General features: G+C 47.3%; 1 protein-coding gene across 1 annotated transcript in view; it reads left to right on the plus strand.

The window, feature by feature from the left end:
• The window catches only part of LOC142574442 (uncharacterized), a 131141-nt gene that overhangs the window by 35577 nt on the left and 73691 nt on the right, over positions 1 to 21873 (plus strand). The window contains exon 2 of the mRNA XM_075683519.1: positions 956 to 1194. Within this exon, the coding sequence (XP_075539634.1) occupies positions 956 to 1194 (239 nt within the window). The remainder of the gene's footprint in view (positions 1 to 955; positions 1195 to 21873) is intronic.

Genomic DNA, 21873 nt, shown 5'->3' on the forward strand with positions numbered 1-21873 from the left:
GGACTTAAGCGGGGTATATCTGGTTACAGCAATCCACATTTAGAATGAATTTTTGCGCATAAGGTTGACCAAAGGGATACTGTACGAAATCATATTCTTATGAAGGTGCGACGAAAGAGTCGGCCATTTTTCTAGCTCAAGAATGAAGTTCGATGGATCCGGTGCGATATGCTGCTGAACACAAAAAAAGAACCTCAAAAATGAAACTTTGCGAACATTCCAGCAGGTGGTCGTGTCTTCGCCGTGGGCTGCAGACTGCAATCCACTGAGGGAGAGAAGGCGCAGCTTCGGCAAGTAAAAGAATCACATCAAAATGACCCGGTTTCTTGTTAATGACATGGCACAGGTTTCCAGCGCTTAGGAAAAAGAAAAACATCATGGTAGAACACGGGAAAGATGACAGAAGAAGAAGGACACATGTCGTCAAATGATTTTTTTAAGGAAAAGAATTGGCGTTCAAATTTGCGCGCACCACTTCTCACACACGTGTAGCATACAAGAGCCGTATAATTATTTGGGCGGTGCGATTGGCGTGGTCAGACTGCTATGCAACACATGCGCTTTGAATTAAAGGTACTCTTTTACATCGCGTACAGTAGCCTAATGAGATGCTTCAGCATAGAAACGACGGGATATATGATAATGGGTTTTATTGGTTATGATACGTTTCGCGCGTGGCACCAGACGGTGTCGTCTTTCCTGTTTCGTTACGTTTTCGATCCCGCACGTTAAACTAAATCTCTTGAAGGGACGCGAACAGAAACACCCCGCAAAGGGGTTTTCGCTTAATGTACGTAAGGCGAGAAACGCTATTCAAAAACTGCCTAATGTCTGTATCTGCGCACGCACGCTCCAAGAATTGTTGGGAAGGACGCCACCACGAACCTTGCGCTTACATACAAGAGGCAATAATAGGAGCGCCTGTGAAACTGCTACGAACCGATGACGCTCGCAGGAGTGGCGGTCAGGACGGGGACGTCTCGACAGCCGAGCAGGCCGCCCATTTGGTCCACGTGCGCGGCCGTGAGGCAGCGGCTGGGGGCAAGCCCATGTCAGCGCCGGGCCACCGGCGACTGCACCGCCAGTGGACAGGGCCTGGCCGAAGGCATGATGACGACCTAAAATTCGATGACGGAGACCCCTTCTACCGGCGCCTCTTCAACCGGCGACAAGCACGCAACGCTGATGTTAACAGTAAGCACTGTCTCGTCTCCCCACCGGACTATACGTGCATTACTTAAAGTGGTACGAGCCACACGTACTATGGTGCTTTGCGCGCCAAACGAGAGGTCAATTTGCAAAACCCATATACCTAACTATAGTACCGCGTCGTGCGTTAGCGTTCCTGAATGCAGGTTGTCGTTCAGTAATAACGATGGAGAAGCAATACAAAGCTTTAGAATTTCTGAAGAAATCCCATCATGATGAACTCCACTTGGCATCTACGAAGTATTACGTTGCTTTCACTACCCCGGCGTTTGTTGTTATGATGCCGACTGACCCAAGTTCGCGTCAAAAAGGCTCGTCGAAGAGCGCGAGATTACCCGGTGGCACATATTTTTAGATGGCACTATTTTTGGGATCGGGCCACAAAAACAGCCAATTGCAAAGAAAGAACTGGGTTGACTAGGACTAGAAGTTTTGCATTAAAGCCTTTGTGCTTTAGCTGCAAATTCCGCGAAATGTCGACAGATTAAGAGCTAAACGTAAATATTAGATCCACGAGGCCGGGAGGGAGTACATCATGTAATTAAGGTTAAGCCACAGTTTAAGGTATCCATAACGTGGAAAAAAGTGTGGCCACCGGCAGCAGGATTACTTCATCACAGCGTGCGGTCCGCGTGGAAAGTTCGCGGGGTGCGGGTCTGGCATTAAGTTGAATTTGCGTACAGGTTCCGCAGCCAGTGAAACATATGAAAAATGCCAAAAGAGTGACCTAAATATGTGGGACGCCTTAATGGGTGGTAGGCGTTGATTTTGACGACCTGGGTTTGTTTATTTGACTTGCATCTAAGTCTACGCATACGATCGGGTTTCTTTTTTTTTTTTTTGCATTTCCACCTCAATCAAAATGCCGCACCCTCAGACGGCGTTACCCAACTCGCACCTTCCAGCTCAGTAGCGCGGCACTGCCGTGGCGGCTAGCCAGCAAAACTTAATTAAATTATGGGGTTTTGCGTGCCAAAACCACTTTCTGATTATGAGGCACACCGTGAGGGAGGACTCCGGAAATTTCGACCACCTGGGGTTCTTTAATGTGCTCCTAAATCTAAGTACACGGGTGTTTTCGCATGTCGCGCCCATCGAAATGCGGCCGCCGAGGCCGGGACTCGATCCTGCGACCTCTTGCTCAGCAGCCTAACACCATAGCCACAGAGCAACCACGGCTAATAGCCAGCAAAACTGCTGAGCACTATAGTTAAAAAAGAAAGCAGACTGGTGGTATAGTATGCATTGCAATACGTGAGGCTTGGCGCAAGCGGGGCGCGCAAGATGTCAGACCAGTTGAAGGCGCGCAGTCAAAGCGACTTTCTGAGCCTTTTCATTCATCTTATGCCCCGTTTGCGCTACCACGCATGACGCTACGCAACACTGTGAAGCCAATGCTGAGAAAAAGTGTAAATTAATACTAATGCCGGACGGCGTTGACGGGCTGGGTAATTTCTTCGGCTTTTCTAAGACGTTGTCTCACGCCGAGTGAGCTTCTCACGGGCATAGTCTGTCCTCGGTATACCTGCTGCAGTGTGGGTGGGCCCGTCTGCGCTTGTTCGTTCACATGAAAGTGGCGTTATCTAAGATCGCCTTGCTTCAAGAAAGCGATTGAGCGCGGGTCACGATATGTAGGGCTCCTATGGCCGTCGGCCCTGCAGCGAAGTACGCGTGTTTTAGTACGAGTCGTACGAGTTTACGAGTGCGCGAAGTCACCGTCAACCAGAAATATCAGATCAGTGAAGGCCGTCTAGAAGCTTTGTGGGAAACAGCGCTGAAAGCGTTCACAAAGCATGCGCCCGGGACACGAACACGTTCGAATGCGAACATCTTACAATTGTGTTTCTCGGAAGCCATTGCAGCCTGTACTCCCAATAATTATTTTCAACTAGCAGAAAGCCGAGCCTTCATATGGTAAACTTGCTTGCTAGCAGTAATGGTCATCTTAAAAGCTTTAGGTGCCAACGGGCATTGCGTGGTTCATGCTGCTCAAAGAACAGCCGTGAAAACACAACAACAACATCCTTAAGGCGCTCCTGTCGGGTAGGATATTAGAGGATGCTCGCATATGTATGGCAGCTGGCATTGTGTGGTTTTAAATGGCTGTGCAAACTTCTTTCTTTAAGGATACAGTAGGAGATCAAATTACGGCTGCACTTCGGCAGCGCTTGCGCGTCACGCTGCGAGTTCTTGTATCTTCCTTAAGATGACTCTATAATTTGAGCTGTATTCCATTCTTTAAGAAACGTTTAAACCGCATGGAAAACAATGACGTAAAAAGGCACACATACACACGTACATAGGTGCACGCCTACATGTGTATGTGAGCCTTTTACTCGTCCGTGTGCTCTAAGCAGTTCCTAAAGAATGGAACGTACTCAGACTGCCACATTGTTGAGCTGCACAAGTCTGCGCAGTGCCAACGCTCTCACCGTGAGTGGAAGCTTAATAGGCTAGGACAGACAAGAAAATGTAGGCGACGTCCTTTTGAAGCCTTCGCACCAGCTCGCCGTCACGTCATGGATTTACAATACGACTGCGCGGGTCTAATGTTTCTATTACACGCGCCTCGGTGGCTTAGCGGCTGTAGTGTTGCGCTCCTAAGCACGAGGTCGCAGGATCAAATCCCGGCCGCGGCGGCCATGTTTCCAAGGGGGCGCACTGCAAGATCGGCCGTGTCTCGTGCATTGGATTCACGTTGAAAAATTCCTGGTGATCAAAATTTATCCAAAATCCCCTATTATGGCGATACTCATATTCAAATCCTGGTTTTATTGCGCAAAACCCCAGAATTCAATTTTTATACACCCAAACAAAAATACCAGTACATTAAATTCTAAAAAAAAAAAGGCTGAACTTACTGAGTTTCAGGAACCATTACTGAGCATCAACCTCTCAAGTACGAAAAAATACTTTGAAACCCGTGACCTCACACTGACGTATTGGTACTGGGGTGTCGGCGGGAAATATAAATTATGGAACCTTCATTTTCTCTCCTACTAGCCCCCCTACTGTCGCGAATATACGAGAGTAGAGTTTTCAAATAATACACGATTATTTCAAATATACATCTGCAATATATTGTTTCTCTTCAGTGTGACTTTAACACGTCTCAGTACTAAGACATGTTCTAAGGATAAGTAACCAGGGGCGGAATTCACTAAGAGCATTTACGAACAAATTTTGGCGGATGAAAAACCGGACGAAAAAGTGTATTCACAAAGCTGAAACTCTTCGTAAGATCAGCAATCTTGCAATGCCCGTCGCTGCATAGGCGAGCGCTGTAGTCCAAAAAATTCACATATGTAACGTTACCACAGGCGCGAGCTTGAGCACTTTCACTAACAATAAGCGTAGGTCGATTCACCAAACCTAAACAGCTGTTGCAGACGACGACTTAAGAAAAAATCTCTACGATACGGTTGTAACAGTCTTGGGAACATAATTATGTCTATCTGCGCCGCTCGAGCTGGCGCGGGTAACCGTAGGAACGTGCTGTTTCACCCTATTGGCCATAGGCCATAACTAATAGCCGAGCATGGCACGTGCCTATAGGTTTGTCGCATGCTCTGATTTGTCATCTCAAAGTGCTTTGAACTGTCTCAGTGTATGATTACATTGTGCGTCCGCTGCTGTAGAAGGCACTAACATTAATCATGTGCGGCGAACTTCCACGTAGTGTCTGATATACTGTGTTTTGGTATGCGCGCAATGGCCTGAATTTTGGTTTTCGTGCAGTGTCCATCCCTGACAACAGTGAAGTATGTCACTGGTGTGTTTTGGGCACTTGTATTGCTTTCTCTTTTTGACATTTCTCTTGCTCGTAAGGCATCGCGGATGCTTATTTCTTCCACCACCTTTAGGCTATAATTTTCCATGAGACATGAAAAAGATATCTAACGTTTCTAAATTTTAAAACTTGTTGCTGTTGCATAATTGCCTATCATCTTCCCTGCTGTTAGCCTCAGCCTTCCATTGTGTAGCTCGTAGTTTCAACTGAGCGCGGAGACGGTCTGGGCGTTCCTCATTTTTGCGGCCTACGGCGTGAACCAACATATGTGCACGACGGATGGCAATCCTCTCTCTGATATGAAGCGGGATATCGATGCGACGACATATAAAAAAAAGAAATGGCGAATGAAATCACGACCACCACTCATGCCAAAAATTATGTGGCTGTGAAATAAAACACACCTGAGGAACTAAGCGAACAATTGTCGCATGAGTACACACACACACGCACAGAGAGAGAGAGAGAGAGACGGACAGAAATACAAGCGCACGCACACACACGCGCACGCACATTTATATCTATATAACCACACTGACGATAACTACAGGGGACACTTCGTTTTTGGTAAAAAAGTACACAGCGTTTGTTTTCCCTGCGCAACGATAATAAAAGGCAACAGGAAATGGGAAGACCAGAAGACGAAGAAAAGCGACAGCAGACTACAGTCTAATTCCAAACCCCGGAATAACGTCAGTCCTCGGAAAAATGATGTCACTCACCTCTTTCAGTGGTTCCCTCCGATCTTCTTTCTGTAGTTTCTTCATCTTAATTAAGGAACTCTTTATAGACGTTTATGAATTCAGTGCAATAAATAATAAATAAATAAACAAGAATGTACTTCTGCCCGACGACAGTCTTACGGTACTCCGCACCTGCTGCGCAATAGTGAGGTCAACATGACGGCATGAAAAACCCGGTCACAGTGGTCTGGTATCGCGATATGAATAACTTGAAGCGTGCACAGCGCTAAACGCGCTCCCTAAACGCCTCGCATCAGGAAGGTCGGCATTTTCGCCGCCCTTGTGCGCACTCCCGGCGGCGCGCAGTTTGATCACTCTATTCAGAGTGTTTAGACAGAGCTACGACATTTAATAATAGTAACAATAATAATAATAATAATATCCTTTATTTCATAAAAATATTACACATTCAAAAAATTGGTCAGACGAAGCCATGGAGGCTTGTCGGGCTGTACTCAGCAGTCAGCGACAAGTACTCAAAAAAATAAAAATAAAGCATGGTTCGCAAGCTATAAACTGAAGCAATTTACAAAACAAAAAGCAAACTACAACGAAAAATGAGGCTGCAAGACAAAAGCAAAGTACCACAAACAAAACGTTAGCTACGAGCAAACGCAAGCTAGAAAAGATACAAAGTGGAACAGAAAAGGATACACACCAATCTAGACCACACGAAACTAATCGAAACTATAGGATAGGCTCTAATGACAACTAAACAGAAGAATAATTATTTTTGAGGTATAGTTTGACTGTCCGTTTTGATGAGATAGAGTACAGTTCAGTGGGTAAATAATTAAGAACGTTAGGAACATAATATTTTCTGGTATAACGACCAACACGGGTATAACACCGCGGGGTAGTGAACGTATTATGGTGTCTCTGTGGTCTGGCAGGAATCAACGGAAACAGAAAATCACTGTTCCAAAACTGTTTTATCACCACAGTTTAAAAAAATAATGCTTCAAGTGGGAGGGTAACTCCAAAAAGGAAAATAGATTATTATTAGGGGGGAATGGGTCTCATTGTATGCAACATTGGGAAGAACAGATTTCAGAATAAAATTCAATTTTGCGCGCCATGCGTAATTAGCGGTGTAAGTGCATATCGTATGGCCTGTGGAGAATGAACTTCACTTCAAGGCCATGGTGCTTGCAGCATGAGGCTGACAACTCAATTGTTCTTTCATTTGTGTGTAACTTCCCCAGTTACGTTCAGCCACAGCGATGTATCCCCTACTTCTCAGGCTTCGACCCTGCCTCAGGAATATAGTTCCGGCATCTCATGGTTTAATTAGCCGTAAGTGAAAAAATATTTATAGATAAGACGGTCAGGCAAGGAGACACAATCTGACAGATTATATTCACTGCGTGCTTAGTAGTATTCAAGCTTTCAGACTGGGAATAATTGAAGCGACCGTCTGTCACTACACGTTGTCCCCGCTTCTGTGAAAACAAGTTACCTCGCCTGACCTCCACGTGGAGGCCAGGCGAAGTAACTGGATTTCCCAGACGTGGTGGCAACGTGTTGTGACGAACGGTCGCTACAAGAGCTATCCCTTCCCCCCCCCCCACCTAGAATGCCGAAGGCTTAGCTGTGAATGGCGGACAGAATGCAGCGTTAATGTTCAAGGTAGCCTGGTTCAACGCGGTCGCACGACACTCTTTTTTGCTGCGAACGTCAATCTTCAAGCAGGAAGACATACGTGAAGTCCCTTGTCGGGAAACTACACACGGGCTGCCCTCGGGCGATGCGTGGCCCTGTAGGTCGAAGCAGTCCGAGGCAGGAATATAGCTGCGCGTCCGCTTGCGGAGGACCTTGCTGGGTGCGGAAAAACTGGCCTGGAACGAGGACTGCTGATCCTTAGAGCACCTCTGCTGCGCTGTAAAGCAGTTGTTTTTTTTTTTGTTGTTGTTGAAGACTATAGCTGTTACTTCCTGACTAACTACAAGCCGTTAACCTTCGTTTTCAAGAACAACAGTTGCTCGTACTCAGAACGTGAGCTTCGGCAACTTTCCTTTACCTCCGAATTTTCTACGGATGTCCGTCATATTTCTGGGAACGAAAATCAGGCAGGTGATACACTGTCGCGTATCTCAAAACCTATATTACTTGCCTCCGGTAAACCAAGCTCCCAATAGGATAAAGGCGATTATCAACGGCTAATATCTCAACAACTTTCAGCTTGCCGACGTGATTGTCCTTTAGTTTGGGCGTGTTGGTGGGATACATACAAACTGGGATACATAGCGCAAGAATGACACATGGACAAGCAGGAACATGGGGCGAGCGCCACATGAGGGTTTGCTTTCCAGTGTTGAGGCGGCAATAGATGAGCGCGGCGCTGTCTTTTTTCCTAACGCTTGTGGTGTTAGTGGTGCAAGGTTTTTAGAGCTTTTATCATTTTATTTCAGTTCCACGTTCGTTCAATTTGACAATAACATTTACCTGCAAAGCAGAGCGTTTGCATAGGCTCATGCATAGCGCCCATATTAAGTGACTTGTTTTTATCTCGATGTGACAAAGCTCTTTCTGTGCGGTTGGGCGACTTGGGCGTTGTAACGTTTTTTAGATATGTAGATGATTTTTTGGTAGTTTTAGATCGAGCACTACTTGATCCGGCCGCCAGTTCTCATGTAGATTGCGGTTTTGACTGTTCAAACCATGCTGTTGACAGTATTCTCACCTCATTCAATGAGTATTATAGGCCACTTACGTTCACCACTGAATTTCCTGCGCCGGACAATATCAAGTTTTTAGACTTGCGTTTGCTTTTCAAAGCTGAACACGTGTGTTGGGTATATGAGCCCAGAGCTAATAAGCCGCCCTTGAGCTACAGTTCTGCACACTCATAAAAAGAAGTATCGTACGTTGTTTCTTGTCATGCGCTCTATCTAAGTCATGTGCTCACTTGCTAGATGAAGGCCTTAGTAAGCAGGTGGCTCGTCTGGAAGCAGCGAACTATCCGAGACATATCATTATCTTGGTTACTGAAGGCCTGCATCGTCGAAGGAAGCTAACTTCACGCATGAGCGATGAGCAGAGAGCGGATGACGAGAGGGAGGAAAGAACAAAGGGACAAACGAAAGGTGGCTGTAATTCCCTACTTTCATAAGGTTTCCCACAACCTAAAAAAGCTTGGGCAACGTTCTGGTGTAAACGTTGTTTTTACAGCACCTAACAGACTCTTGACGTTGAGTGTGTTGAGCTGTCCCATGAGGAAACGAAAGCCTGCTTGCGCTACCGCGCACAAGGATCCTTTTGTTTCATGCACTCGCAATGTGGTGTATAAGATTCCACTTTCGTGTGGGACGTACTACGTGGGCCAGACGGGCAGATGTTTAAACATGCGTTTGGCGGGGCATAGTGATAAAGATGGACATCTGGCTGCCCATTGTAAAAAAAATGCGACGCGAAGGCACCATGCTTCCCTCTCTTAAAGCAAACTGTTGTTGTCTATCGCCACAGGAATAAGATTACGAGGGAAATTGTCGAAGCAGCTGAGATAACCAGAGCAGTTGACGATTGTGTTAGCACGCCGTCTATTCTTTTATCAAAGAAAGAGCTTGAATTTTTGGGCATAGTAGTCACATGACTGCTTTTCCTCCTTCCCTTCAGTGTGTTTGTTGTAGTAGCGTCCCAGTGAGTATATATATGCTCACCAGCTGCAATAAATCATTTGTTGAAAATTAGCGCTCGTCTCGTGTTCCTGCTTGTCACTGTCATTCTTGCGCTATGTATCCCGGTTTGTAGGCATTGTCCTGTTCAGCAACAATTTATTCAGGACCTTAACTGAGAAACTGAAAGATTAGATTGAAGAATAATATGCAGAAAAATATGTGGAAGAAAACGCTTATGTTGAATAACCTGTCAATCGAACAAGAATTCATATTCGGCAGTCAGCCTCTAGAGTTTGTGCAGGAGTAAGATTACTTAGGTCAATTAGGTCAATTACTTACAGGGAACCCTGACAATGAGACGGAAATTTACAGAAGAATGAAAATGGGTCAGAGTGCATACCGCCGGCATTAATAAAATCATGACCAGTAGCTTACCGCTGTAGTTGAAACTTAAAGTGTACAATCATTCCATTCTTCAAGTAGTATCATATTGAGCAGAAACTTGGAGGTTAACAATGAAACTTGAGGATGAGTTAAGGACCACTCAAAAAAGCGATGGAACGAAAAATGCTAGGCGTAACGCTAACAGAGACGAAGAAAGCGGTGTGCATCAGGAAGCCAAGCGGAGCTGGGCAGGCCGTTTAATTCATAGGGTAGATAATCAGTGGTCGATTAGAAGTACAGAGTGGGCGCTGGGGAAATCAAGCGCTGTAGAGCACGGCCTAAAATTAAAGGGACTAATGAAATAAGGAAGTTTGCAGGCATAATTTGGACTCAGCTAGCGCAGGTCAGGGTAATTAGAGATCGCTGGTAGAGGCCCTCGTGTTGCAGTAAATACAAAAGTAGGCTGATGACGTTTTACAACATCCAAAATTCATGCGGAATTTTAACTGACTGTTTCTCCTGAGCCGCTGTTCGCTTCCAATGCGAGGCCGCGTTCATATGTTTAGAGAATGGCGTCGGGCGCTGCTTGGAAACCGCCACCACCACATTGTCATCGTACTATATATGCAGTGTCTGCTCTGAACCAAGTGCATCAGTGTAGCAAGATCGACAACTTGAACCGACCCGATCGGAGACCAGCTGGCATGTTGAACCGCTATGTGCTTCGTGTACGGTGTTGTACAGTATTCTGATGCGCACGCGAGCGTATGTTCTTGTGAGGCTGGTAAATTTATAGCAACGTCGCTGCTGAGCGTCGTGGTGATGCTGACTCATTAGCCTTGACATTTATGAGGTGCCACTTGTGTCTATGACAGACCGTGTAGTTAAGGGCTGCAGGTCCCGACGTCACCAACCTATGATTTATATTACCGGTCTTCAAAATTGATGTGTATGCGTCTTTGCGCATTTCGGCTCTGTCTGAACGCGGCAGCCTGAACCTGCAAAAAGAAACTCTTAGCGTGGTGCGATGTGTCGCCGTGTTTTATCAGCTGAGCAGAAGCTAAGAAGCGATGAACGCTGATGCCATGTCAAAATGTGATAGGCAGCGAAACATGCAGGTCTGGATGCTACGTATAGTGAAGTTTTCTGTCATAATATTGGGAATGTTGGTAGCGCCGGCTACATTTAGCATTTCTTTTTTATGGCTGATTTCATAGCTTTTCTTGCCCTCGACAGTGATTCTATGGGAAGGGAGGGACCACTACCTTCCTACGTCGTCGGTCAGTGGTCGACGACATCGTCGACCAGCATCTTAGATGGTACGGGCTGCCCAGGGAGCTGATATTGGGCCTATGCGCGGCATTATATCCGGACATGCAACCGCGTGCAGCGCGACCACAAACCCTACCGGTGAATGTACGGGTTCTGTGCCCCTTGCCTTAAGGCCCTATGAACTAAATGTTATGGAGCATTTTTTTCCAGTAATTAGTTTCGAAATAAAGACATTTAGCTGCTTTGTAATACGGTGCTGGTGGTTGCGGTGCTGGTGCTGGTGGTGGTGGCGATCTATACAGCCTGGCAGACCTAGCCGGCAATTGCTCCCGTTGAGGGCACTTCTCTGGACCAAATATATCAGCATGGAACCATCCGTCCTGTCTCTAGCAGAAATGTGAGAAGAATGCCTAACGCTTTCACTTCAACTGTTGACAGCGCTGCGGTGAACAGTGCAGCGTGATTGCTTTTGTCGGCACTGTAGCAGATGCCCAGAAAAGGAAGCTGTCGAATGGGGGTGTGCAGTGATTTCCCTTAGTAATTTAGCCTCAACTATACATGTATGATGTGCGATTATGCTATCAGTTAACCGCACTTCTTTCTTGTCGTTTAATCCGACCTTTGCTTCCTCCTCGCTCTCATACCACGTCGTAAGTTAAAAGCGCTGCCGCTTTGGTTACACCCTTACCTCAGCGTAAGAACTTTTTGGCTAATAAATTGCGTACGAACCGGGCAACATAGTGATTCCGCCACAGAATCACAATATCGTGACGGAAGCAGAGATGGGTTTGACCGTTGAGGATCACCGGCACGAAAGGCATGTTCCTAACAAGCGCGGTCATAAAGCCGCTACATTCTGTGTTACAACACGTGAGAAGAGATCGCGGTCCGCTTGATAGTTCTGAATATTGTCAAGGTGAAATATATATATATATATATATATATATATATATATATATATATATACACACACATCAGGGGCGTAGCCAGGGGGGGGGGGCTTATGGGGCTTCAGCCCCCCCCCCCGAAATTTTTTCGTGCTGTGATGCGCCGCCAACAAAAACAATCCCCGCCGCCGGAAATCATTATGGATTTTCTCTAGAATGTATTTTCGCGCCCGAACAAAACATTTCGGCGCGAAGATTGTGAACTCGAGCTGGATTTCGTAGTGACGCCCATGCACCTGGAGTCGCATAACGTGAAAATCCCCATCCGAGCACAAACTTTCAAGGGTGTTTGATGGCCAGCGGACCCGCCGCGGGCATCTCGCAGAGGCCGTAGAATCTACGGAGCGCATGGATTTCAATTAAGAAACTTTAGAGGTGTAAAAATCATATAATGTTTTGATGCGAAAGGTGCATTGACATATCCAAAGTCATGCTTTACGTTTTCATTTCCGGATCTTTGTGGGTTTATTGTTCTTATTAACATTTGATGCCAAAGCTGCATTTATTTTTTAAAGCCGTACATCGGAACATACAACGAAACAAGCCAAATCAATAGACTCTCAGCCAAGTTGACAAGGTCTGATCAGGCGAGGTCCGATGAGACGAGGCCCAATGAGACGAGGTCCAATGAGACGAGGTCCAAAGAGAAGAAGCGTTGTGATGGTTCATATTTTCCATCATGCCACAGAAATCAATATCAACATCTTTTTCACCTGCGCCAAAGCATCCATGCATGTCAAGACACTAAAGCCAGCAATGGTAACTGCGTTCTTATTTATTTTTTCTAGTTTGAATTTTATTCCCGAGGACACATTGAGCCTCTCCAATTTTTTGCACTCGCTACCCGCGGGCTACCAGAGCCAGCCAGAGGTCATGCGTTTTTGATGTGTTGCCCTGCCAATCTCGCGGCGCACTGCGGTGCGCGTTCGTTTTTCTCTGGCCGAGCGGATTTCGGCCTCGGAGAGTTTTGGACGCTTTCTGGCTAGCAGACGGGAAAAAGAAACAATGGTCGCTCGCCGTCACCATTGTGGGGACTCGAGAGATTGCAACGCGTTCGCTTGAGGGCATCAGCATCGTTTGGATGTTATAGCAACGGCTCCGGAAAGTCTTATCTCGCCAGTGTAGGATAACGAGCAGCATGCACATGGTTCTCTGTGGATCAAGTGTCTCACGCTTTCTTGGATATTCCTTAGGTAGCTACATTAGGTGCCCCAAGTAGTCATTCGATTGTGGCCAAGATGCTTTCCTTTGCGTTTCTTCATTTCGGTGCACCCCCCCCCCCTACACACACAAAAAAAGACATTCTTGCCGCGCAGCGAATTGTCGCATGCTGAAAGTTCGATTTTGTTACTACTTTTGCGAAAAGTAATGGGCCATGGCATTCTTCACTTGCCGGTTACTCTTACTATATTATTGCGACCGCAATTAGGTGAACACTCAAGGCGCATTCCTGTCGTCGCCGTCATGTTCCTTATGAAGTCCAAGGGCGATAACATCGTCACCGCGTGCCGCATGCTGTATGTGCGAGTGAAAACGTAGCGGGGGTGGAGAGGGGAGCCGACGATGGAGGGTCAGTCTTGCGTGCGCAACGGAGAAAAGCGGGAAGGAAGCGCGCCGCCTTCCGTCGAGCGCGATGCATCGGGGGAGTGGAGGGAGGGGGGGGTGCAGGCCTTAGGATTCTGTGATCTGTGAATCTGTGATTGCGCAACATGTTTATTTGCCTTGTTTGACGCAATATGCAGGGTGTTTTAGCTAATTTTAGCCAGAGTTTAAAAATATGCCGATGCAGTCTAAGACGACGCGACCAAATGCATGTTGCTCACTTTTGTATCCATTGTGTAGCTACTTTTGTATTTTGTCTAATTAGATAAGTAGTCAAGATTAATTAACTTCTGAAGCAACGAAGCTAGGAAAAAATCCCCATTATAAAGTTTCAGAGTGCTTAGCAAAGCGTCCCAATGAACAGTTTCTGTCTTTATATCTATTAAGTATAAGTGTTTTTCAGCTAACTGCGGATTCCCGCGAAATACAAAAACACAACGTGACATGCCCGCTTGCGTGTCTTGATTGCACTGCTCCCAAGCTTTCCGCGCACAAATAGCCATAGGTGCACTAGCTGCCACTTAAAAAGCGACAGAGCAGCGACTCAAGCGTTGGCTGTTCGATTTAAGCTAGCAACCGTTATCTCCTGTGCTGTGTAAAGCGACTGACGGACATGGTTGTAGCGGTAGGTGGCAATTCCAGAGAGCGATAAACAGACTATCGTTCATCGGCCGCTAAAGTGCGAGCAATTCCATGATGCTTTTTTCCAACGAGGAAAAAGCAAACACGATCCTTGCCATAGTAGCTGCAAGCAGACAGAGACGGCAGGCTGCAAGAATATTTCGAAGCTGGCACCCGTGTACGCGACTGAGCCCGATGACAATATTCAACACCTACGAGTTGCTGAAGCAAACCGGCAGCTTCACAAGAAAGAGGCAGATAACTTCAGTTATAAATAATGAGGTTCGCTCTAACGTTTTGTCTTTCATGGCAGTTAATCTACACGCTAGCACGCGCAGCGTGAGCGCACAGCTCGGTGTGTCCAACACAACTGCCTGGATGATGTTGAAAACAGCTGGACTGCACCCTTGTCACCTGCAGTTGCATCAATGCCTGGAGTCAAGGAATCTTCAAAAGAGACTCAACTTTGCGAATTGGATTTTGATTCAGGGGGAGCAGGATTCTGAGTTTCTCACCAAGGTATCCGGACTGGACCCGCCGTGGCTGCTCAGTGGCTATGGTGTTGGGCTGCTGAGCACGAGGTAGCGGGATCGAATCCCGGCCACGGCGGCCGCATTTCGATGGGGGCGAGAACACCCGTGTACTTAGATTTAGGTGCACGTTAAAGAACCCCATCTGGTCGAAATTTCCGGAGTCCTCCACTACGGCGTGCCTCATAATCAGAAAGTGGTTTTGGCACGTAAAACCCCATAATTTAATTTTTATCCGGACAGAAGAGATGAACTTTTGCTGAAATTGCCAAGTAAATATCCACAACGCACACTATAGAAGTCAAGCAAAATCCCCACTGGCTAGGAATATCCCGCCACCAATATCAGTGGTATTTTAACGTTTGGTGCGGAATATATGACCGCGCAGTCATTGGCCCAAGGTTTTTAACAACACTCTGACCGGCAAGAGGTATGTCAGTTCCTCAAAGGGCAGGTTAACTTGACGCAATGTGGTGTCAGCACGACGGGGCCAGTCAAGCGCGACAGTCAAGCACGAGCAAGCCTTGATGTTACTTTCCCAGGGCAATGGATAGGAAGAAACGGGCATGTGCTGTGGCCGGCAATGTCATCCGACCTCAACCCTCTTGACTTTTTCTTCTGGGGCTATATTAAGGATCACGTATACTCGACGAAAACAACGACTCCAGAAGCCTTACAGGAGAAGATAATTGAAGTCTGCTGCCACAGCATTTCACCGACGCTGCTCAAGGCATCGACAGCAAGCGTTCTCAGAAGGTCCCAGTGTTGTATCCCTGCAGAAGGTGACCTCTTAGATCGCTTGCTGTGAAAGCGCATGCAAAAATTACGTAAATTCAGCGAAAGACTGCGTCTGGTCATTAATGATACTCTTATTCCACCATTTTCAGCCTTCTCAAAGTTGAGTTTTTTTATTTATGGATGTTCAATTTGCTTACAGCTATCGCGAAATGACGGACCTGTTGCTTCCAACAGCACAAGCGATAACCGCTGCGTCTGCTTATCGCCATAACGAACTTTTGCGAGGGGAGCACATCGCTGGCGTAAACGGCACAGCCGACGCCTACGTGGTTGCCCTGTCGCATTTTAAGTGGTAGCGCGCCTATGGCTGTTTGTGCGATCAACGTTGGGGAGCAGTGCAATCACGACGCGCAAGCAGGCATGTCACTAGTTTTGTTGTTCACGGGCATCATCAGTAAGCTGAAATACACTAATACCTAATACATATATAGAAAGACAGAAACTGTTTTATCGGACGCTTTGCAAACCGCTCTGCAATTTTCTAAATGGAATTTTTTTCCTAACTTCGTTACTTCAGAAGTTGGTTTATTAATCTCGTCTAAAAATCTAATTAAGCAAAACACAAAATACAGCGTGACACACAACGTACAAAAGTAAGCAACTTGCACTTGGCCGCGTCGTCTAAGAGTGCATCGGCATATTTTTAAACTCTGGTTAAAATTAGCTGAAATACCCTGTATAAAGTGACTTTTGCTTAGATACGTACATTTATTGGTTACTTATACGTAAATTTAAGTATCTTGTTGCGAGGTTTCGTGGATACATGCAGTGAAATTTGTTTCCAGAGACACTTTTTTTGCTTTTTAACAATCTTTACCTTGGCATTTGTGTATTCAATTGCACTTCGAATTTCTAATGCATATTTTGCAGAACTGCTGCTTTATATATATATGATCTCTGTTGCGACTACGATTTCGGTGCAATTACAATACGAAACTGCTGGCAGCTGCTCCTACGCAGTGCATTGGAATGAAGTACAGCGTCACTGAGATTTTTCCCTGGCCGTTGCATATGTACAAAAATGTAAACTAGGCCTTCGAATGACAAAGTATCATTAACATATTTGTCCTCAACTAGTTCATTTCACGGTCTTTACAATTATCATATCAGCGGTTTGCACTGCTTTGCTGGTTTCACACTGATATAGTCCTAAAGTTCGTGTGATATTTTCTTTCTTAATGTATAGACAAACAACATGGAAGCATTGATATCAGTTATTTTTGGCACAATTCTTAGGACATAAGAATATATTCTTTCGTGAAAAAATACGTATTCTACTTGTCTTGACAGTGGGTAGCTTTCAGGAAATTGTTTCCAGCATTTCTGGCAATTGCAATGCAGTTAGTAGTCATTTATTTGATCCCGCGACAAATTCTGTGAGGAGGCCAAGCTGCAATGTGAGCGCCCCCCCCCCCCCGAACGACATTGCTGTCTACGCCACTGATATATATATATAGGGGTTTATTTAGGCGTGCGAGAGCAGGAACGGCAGGCTACGAACAACAGGAATGGCCGCTGCACAGTCTTCGTTCTTCTCTTCTTCTCTCTTCATGATCCCCGCGTCCCTTTTACGCGCTTGGACGTAACATGTACCTCTCCTCGCAGACAAAGCCCACTGGGCGAATCAACTAGCTTGTCGTGGCGTGCAAGATTTCAACCGTGTGACATGCGCGACTTGTGTCCTAGCAGAACGTCTACCAGTGTTCGTGAGGTGCGCGAGAGTATAGTTCACTTCGCTGACTTTGTCGATGACAATATGCGGTCCATTGTAGTTTGCCAGAAGCTTTTGGCACAAACCGCGCTTCCTTGTGGGAGTCCAAAGACAAACGAGATTACCAGGGTGATATGTAACAGGCCGATGTCGTGCGTCGTAGCGGGCTTTGGAGTTTTCTTGTGATGCTAAAGTCCGCAGACGCGGAAGTCTCCGAGCCTCTTCAGCGAGGCATAGCGTATCGGCGACCGTAGGATTGTCGGGGTGGTAAAAAAGGAGGACAGTGTCGAGCGTATACCGGGGCGGCCGAGCATATAGAAGGAAGAAGGGGCTAAAGCCGGTTGTCTCGTGCTTGGCGGTGTTATAGGCGTAAGTAATCAATGGTAGAACTTCATCCCAATTCTTGCGATCGGACGCAACATACACGGAAAGCATATTGGTGATTGTTTGATTAGTGCGCTCAGTGAGGCCGTTCGTTTGCGGATGATACGGCGTCGAGTGCCTAAGGTGCAAGTTACATAAACGCACAAGCTCTGCCTTGATATCCCCCGTAAATTGACGTCCCCGGTCGCTTATGATAACACCAGGTGGTCCATGTCGCAGGACAATAGGGTGAAGTAAGAAGAGCGACACTTCGGTGGCAGTGGCTGATGGTATAGCCGCCGTCTCGCAACAGCGTGTGAAATAGTCGGCGCAGACAATTATACAACGGCTTCCCTTAGATGACTTTGGAAAAGGGCCTAACAGATCAATTCCAACTTGCCGAAAGGGTGAGCTTGGAGGCGGCACAGGTTGAAGGAGAGCAGATGGGGCAGTGGTTGGGCGTTTCCGACGTTGACACTGTATGCAGATGGCGACATACAACTCAACCTGATGTCGCATCCGGGGCGAGTAAAAGCGTTCTTGAATGCGATAAAGGGTGCGCACAGTGCCTAAGTGACCAGAGGTAGGGTCATCGTGCATAGCCTCAAGGATTGCTGGCCGGAGACGCTCCGGCACCACTAAAAGGAAGCGCGCACCCGTGGTGCTTGAGTAGTTCCTTTTGTACAGGAGCCCGTCCCGTAGACAGTAGCTGCTTGTTGCACTTGAATGGGCGGAAGTGAAGAGTGGCTCCAATTTGGTGTCTGTCCGTTGTTCTGCTTTGAACGCCTCGATATCAGGAAAAGCGGATGTCACAGACGCGACGAGATGATCAAAATCGTCTGCGTCGCACTCCGTCGCGGTAAGCGACATACGAGCAAGGCAGTATGCGTCAGCATATTTTCGCCCACTCTTGTAGGAAACAGTGAAGCTATATTCCTGCAACCTCAAAGCCCAGCGCGCAAGGCGACCACAAGGGTCACGAAGGTTCACGAGCCAGCACAGGGAATGGTGGTCTGTGACGACTAGGAATGGGCGTCCGTACAAGTACGAGTGAAATCGCTGTACTGCAAAGATTACAGCGAGGCATTCTTGCTCTGTCACCGTGTAATTTCGTTCAGGTTCGCTCAATGCGCGGCTTGCATAAGCAATCACGTGTGGACGGTCGTCATAACGTTGGACCAAGACGGCACCCAGACCGACGCCAGTAGCATCTGTGTGGATCTCTGTCGGCGCAGTAGGATTGAAGTGGCGAAGAATAGGTCGGGAGGTCAGCAGGAACTTCAACTGACGAAATGCAGACTCGCACTTGGGTGTCCACTCAAACCGTGCGTCTTTATGTAGCAGACTTGTCAGAGGATAAGCGACGTCAGCAAAACCACGAATAAATGGGCGAAAGTAAGAGCAAAGACCCAGAAAACTACGAAATTGCTTCACTGACTGCGGTGCACTGAATGCCTCAACAACTGCCGTCTTGGGGGATCAGGCCGGATACGGTCTTTGTCAACAAGATGACCCAGCACAAGGGTTTCACGGTCACCAAATTTACACTTCTTGGAGTTCAGAACTAGGCCAGCGTTTTTGATGCAGTCGAGGACAATATCCAGGCGCGTATTGTGCTCATTGAATGTGCGCCCGAATATAACAACGTCGTCAAGATAGCACATGCAGATGTTCCATTTTAACCCACGCAGAATGGTGTCCATGAACCTTTCAAAGGTTGCTGGAGCGTTGCACAACCCAAATGGCATCACATTGAATTCGAATAATCCATCCGGGGTTATGAAGGCTGTTTTCTCCTTGTCTGCCGGGTGTATCGGGATTTGCCAATATCCTGAGCGCAGGTCCACTGAAGAAAACTAAGAGGCCGAATGAAGGCAATCAATTGCATCATCAATCCGGGGCAGCGGGTAGATATCCATCTTAGTCACGGCGTTTAATCTGCGATAATCGACGCAAAATCTCCAGTTACCGTCTTTCTTTCTGACGAGTGTGACTGGAGCTGCCCAAGGACTCGAGGACTTTTGTATTATCCCATTTTTCATCATGTCACTCACTTGTTCTCCGATTATCTTCCGCTCCTTAGGCGACACGCGATAAGGCTTTTGCCTGATCGGGCACGCAGATCCTGTATCGATAGTATGGCGCATTCGTGACTCGGGAATCGAGAACGCTTTGTCCGGCTGCGCAAAGTCAAACACTTACAGATGCTTAGAAAGCGTGTCCACCAAGGTATGATGCTCCCTTGTGCTGAGCGACTTGTTTATCATAGACAGAAGCTTTTTGTCTGAGACGTGGCGAACGTCAGCAAGTTCACACGGCGGGTCTGTTAGTACGGCTACGGACGAAGACTTGTATTCTGTAAAGTCGGCGAGTTTCAAGCCGTCTGGAAGCAGGATGGTTTCTGCCGAGCAGTTGGCTGTCCACAAGCCAGCACGCCCATTGTCGATGGATACCACACAATGAGGGGAAAAAACGTTCTTCTTCACACAATTTATATGCATTGGCTCTACGGAGGCATCGAAACTGTCTGGGACTTCACCGCGATATACCACCGGCACGCACACAGAGGTGGACGGAGGCACAAAAGTATCTGCAGATACACAAAGTTCACCTCGACTGCAAGTGTCCTCTAAGAGCCCTGACGAAACATGGCCATCGACGCAAACTTCCCCCGTGCGACAATCAACGGTCGCATCACACTGCCGCAGAAAGTCGATGCCCAAAATCACTTCATGCGTCGATCGGGGAATAACTACAAACTCCGTCGCGAAAACTCCACCAGCCAGGGACACTTCAGCAGTGCACACACAAACAGGGCGCAACGACTCGCCGCTCATTCCTCAAAACGTTGCAGCCTGGTCCCACGGAATTACAACTTTGCGCCCTAACCGACATTTAAAACCGAGACTCATTACGGATACAGTTGCCCCGGTATCCACTAAAGCCATTGTAGGAACACCATCAACAAGTACATGCACTTTGTTCTTAATCATAGCCAATGCAGGGGGCATTTCTGTCGATAGCACGTATCGAGCGACCTCACACCCATCGGCCGCGCTAGCTAGTTTTCCGGTTGTGAAGGCGAGGAGGAGCGGCGCGCTGGCGATGGCGATTGACGTAAACGCGGAGCACGAGAAGATGGCAGTGGCGTCAAACTCTTGTCAGATGCCGGCGAGCCGCTCCGAAAACTTCTCTGCCAATAATCGTTGCCGGGAGGGACGCCAGCTGACCAAGAGGTGGTGTACGGCTGTTGAGTTGTCCTCATAGGAGGTGTAGTCCTTGTTGAAGACCCCGATCGACCATTCCACGTTGTTGGGCGACGATTGCAAAACCTCGCTATGTGTCCCGCGACACCGCATTGGAAACACACCGGCAAATGCTGCAAATTTCGATGTTCTTCCACGTAGTCATGCATGTTGTGTCGACTGCATGATCTTGATAGCTCATGGTCCCTCTCGTTTGAGGGGTAGACCTATACTCGACGGTCGCTGAGTGAACCGTGGGCTGCCATGCGGTCGAAACGGCCTTGTTTCTCATCTCGTGTGGTAAGTGCGCACCAGTGATGCCGGGTGTGCAACGGTACATCTCTTCCCGATGGAGCAACTCTTCCCGAACAATCTGCCGTATTGTTGATGGAAGGTCAACACACGAGCTCGGGTCTACACTTGTCACCGTTGTGACATTAGCGAGGCGACCAAACTTCGGTATTATCCGTCGCATCTTCAGCGACTCAAAAGTCCTGCAGTGGCGAATGGCGTCAGACACGGAATCCAAGCTTTCCTTCCCGATCAAAAAATTGTAGACGTCTTCGGCTATCCCTTTCAACAAATGTCCAACTTTGTCATCTTCAGACATTTGAGAGTTGACTATCTTACACAGTTTCAGCACTTCTTCAATATAAGTCGTGCAGGTCTCGCCGGGAATCTGAGCTCTTTGCGAAAGTGTCTGTTCAGCGCGTTTCTTTTTTGCGCTAGAGTCTCCAAAACACGCTGGGAGCTCCTCGACGAAAAGCTCCCACGAAGTGAGCGTGTCTTATTGATTCTCATTCCAGACGAGCGCTGTGTCGGTAAGGGAAAACACAACATTGGAAAACTGTGCGGTCGAGTTCCAACCGTTAGACCGGCTCAACCTTCGGTAGTTCGTGAGCCACTCGTCGACATCTTCTCCGGCTTTTCCTCTGAAAGTGAATGGCACCCGGTAGTATTGCTACGGAACACCAGGTGCTGGCCTTGAAGCGGCGTCAGATCCTTCGGGAATCTGGCAGGCGTATTCAGGCATGTCAGGTG

Source organism: Dermacentor variabilis, chromosome 3 (genome assembly GCF_050947875.1).
Source record: "Dermacentor variabilis isolate Ectoservices chromosome 3, ASM5094787v1, whole genome shotgun sequence".
NCBI lineage: Eukaryota > Metazoa > Arthropoda > Arachnida > Ixodida > Ixodidae > Dermacentor > Dermacentor variabilis.